We start from the raw sequence: 2,018 nt of genomic DNA on the forward strand, positions 1-2,018 counted from the left end.
GTGATGACCATGGGCTTCCTTTCTTTCTCCCCCCTTTTCTTTTGTCATCCTCTCCATGTGTGCATTAGCATCATCTGGCGAAGGATCAGGGTGACCGTCGAGTGAGGGAGCTGCAGCCCACGGGACCCAGGAGGTAGAGTCCACCAACGCCGAGGGGACCAGTGGGACAGAGGGCGAAGGGAGCATCATGGCGGGACAGGAGCTGATACCACTGACTCTGATTCCTCCTCCGAGGGGAGCTCCCTGGCGGTGGTGGACCCCTCTGGGACCACCCCAGCTACAGGTTCTACCGCCACCCCTGTACCATACCACCCTCCCAGTAGCCCTCCACTGAGTTGCCCGTGCCCGTTCACCCAGGAGGGTGGGCATCTCCTTTGCCACCAGGCACATCAGACCCTGCCCCAGTCAGCCCTGCTGTCCTCAGTGAGGGGGCTATTGACCTCCTGAGATCCATCCCTGTAAGGCAGTCAACCATGGTGAATGCCATCTAGGGGCTGGCATCCCAGATGCAGCAATGCAATGCCTTCCTGGAGGGCATTCAGGGTGGCTTGGTGGCCCTACAGAGATTGTTTCAGGCTTTGGTCTCTTCACTGTTGGCAGCCAGTGTCACTGTTTCTTTCGTCCCCCCTACAACTGCCACTGCCCATTCGCAGCCTCCTCACCCCAAACCCATCCCACGCACACATTCAGATAAGCATGCACACAAAACATCACACAAGACAAACACAGGCAGCACACTTCAGTCCACAAGAACTCACACAGCCAACACACAGATGCAGACTCACCATCATCCACTGCCTCCACTGTCTTCCCCTCCTCCTCCTCCCTCACACTCATATCCGCACTTACACCTGCATGCACTGCATCAACAGTTCCTGAACCTGCCACCTGCACAGCCTTGCCTACATGCACAACAGCAGACCCACAGACATGCACCCGACTCACCGAACGTGCAGTCGCCACCACTACCATCACCACCTCATGCAGCACACCCACCTCAGTTGTAGATACCACCACAACATCTATCCACACATCCTGGTTGACCTTCCCCACCTTGTCTGCCCCTCCACAGACAAACAAACGCTCACACTCAGGCCCCCAACAGCCATCCACCTCACACACACACACTGTCCCTGCACCTACACCCAAGTCCAGCACACCTCCTCCTCCTACAACCACTACCTCTACCTTTTCTCCCATCCCTCCTGCCACATCCCACCCCATTGCCCTTAAGAAGCTTTTCATTTCCCGCCTTGACCTCTTCTTTCCCCCCTTCTGCCCATAAGAGGAAGGTCCAAACCCCCAGCCCAGTACCTCAAGCATCCAGTCTGACACTGTTCCAACCCCAAAGTCTCCAGCCGCCACTAAGGGGCACATGAGTGCAATGCCGGCCACCTGCCCCAAGGACACTCCTCCGCCCCCAAAACAGAGGACTAAAGTGCTGCCCCCTCCCAAACAGACAACCCAGACCATGGAACCACCTCCAAAACCTAAGGCCAAGGAGACCCCTCCCAAAACAGAGGCCAAGGTGACCCCTCCCAAAACAAAGGCCAAGGTGACCCCTCCCAAAACAAAGGCCAAGGAGACCCCTGCCAAGACAAAGGCCAAGAAGGCCCCTCTCAAAACTAAGGTGAAGGATCTCCATCCCAAGACAAAGGCCAAGGACCCCCCTCTCAAAACTAAGGCCAAGGAGGCCCCGCCCAAAACTAAGGCCAAGGAAGCCCCTTCCAAAACTGAGGCCAAGGAGCCCCATCCCGAACCAGACACCAAGAAGCACCCTCCAGAACCAGAGGGCAAGGAGCCCCCTCAATAACCAGAGGGCAAGGAGCCCTCTCCAACACCAGAGGGCAAGGAGCCCCCTCAATAACCAGAGGGCAAGGAGCCTCCTACATTACCAGAGGTCAAGGACCCCCCTCCAGAAGAGGTATGTGTCCTGGCTTTATTTGCTACTGGGTACTGTTACCGTCGATTTACTCTGCAGCTGGTTCTGGGTGTGTGGTGTGTGTATGGTGTGTGTT

The 2,018-nt window shown here is 56.7% G+C and overlaps 1 protein-coding gene across 1 annotated transcript; it reads left to right on the forward strand.

Annotated features, from left to right (window-relative positions):
- Window positions 1-1,384: 1,384 nt before the first annotated feature.
- On the forward strand, window positions 1,385-1,813 carry LOC138249522 (uncharacterized). Its single transcript, XM_069203475.1, has one exon. The coding sequence runs from the start codon at window positions 1,385-1,387 to the stop codon at window positions 1,811-1,813; it is 429 nt and encodes a 142-aa protein (XP_069059576.1).
- Window positions 1,814-2,018: the final 205 nt, after the last annotated feature.

Source organism: Pleurodeles waltl, chromosome 8, assembly GCF_031143425.1.
Source record: "Pleurodeles waltl isolate 20211129_DDA chromosome 8, aPleWal1.hap1.20221129, whole genome shotgun sequence".
Lineage (NCBI taxonomy): Eukaryota > Metazoa > Chordata > Amphibia > Caudata > Salamandridae > Pleurodeles > Pleurodeles waltl.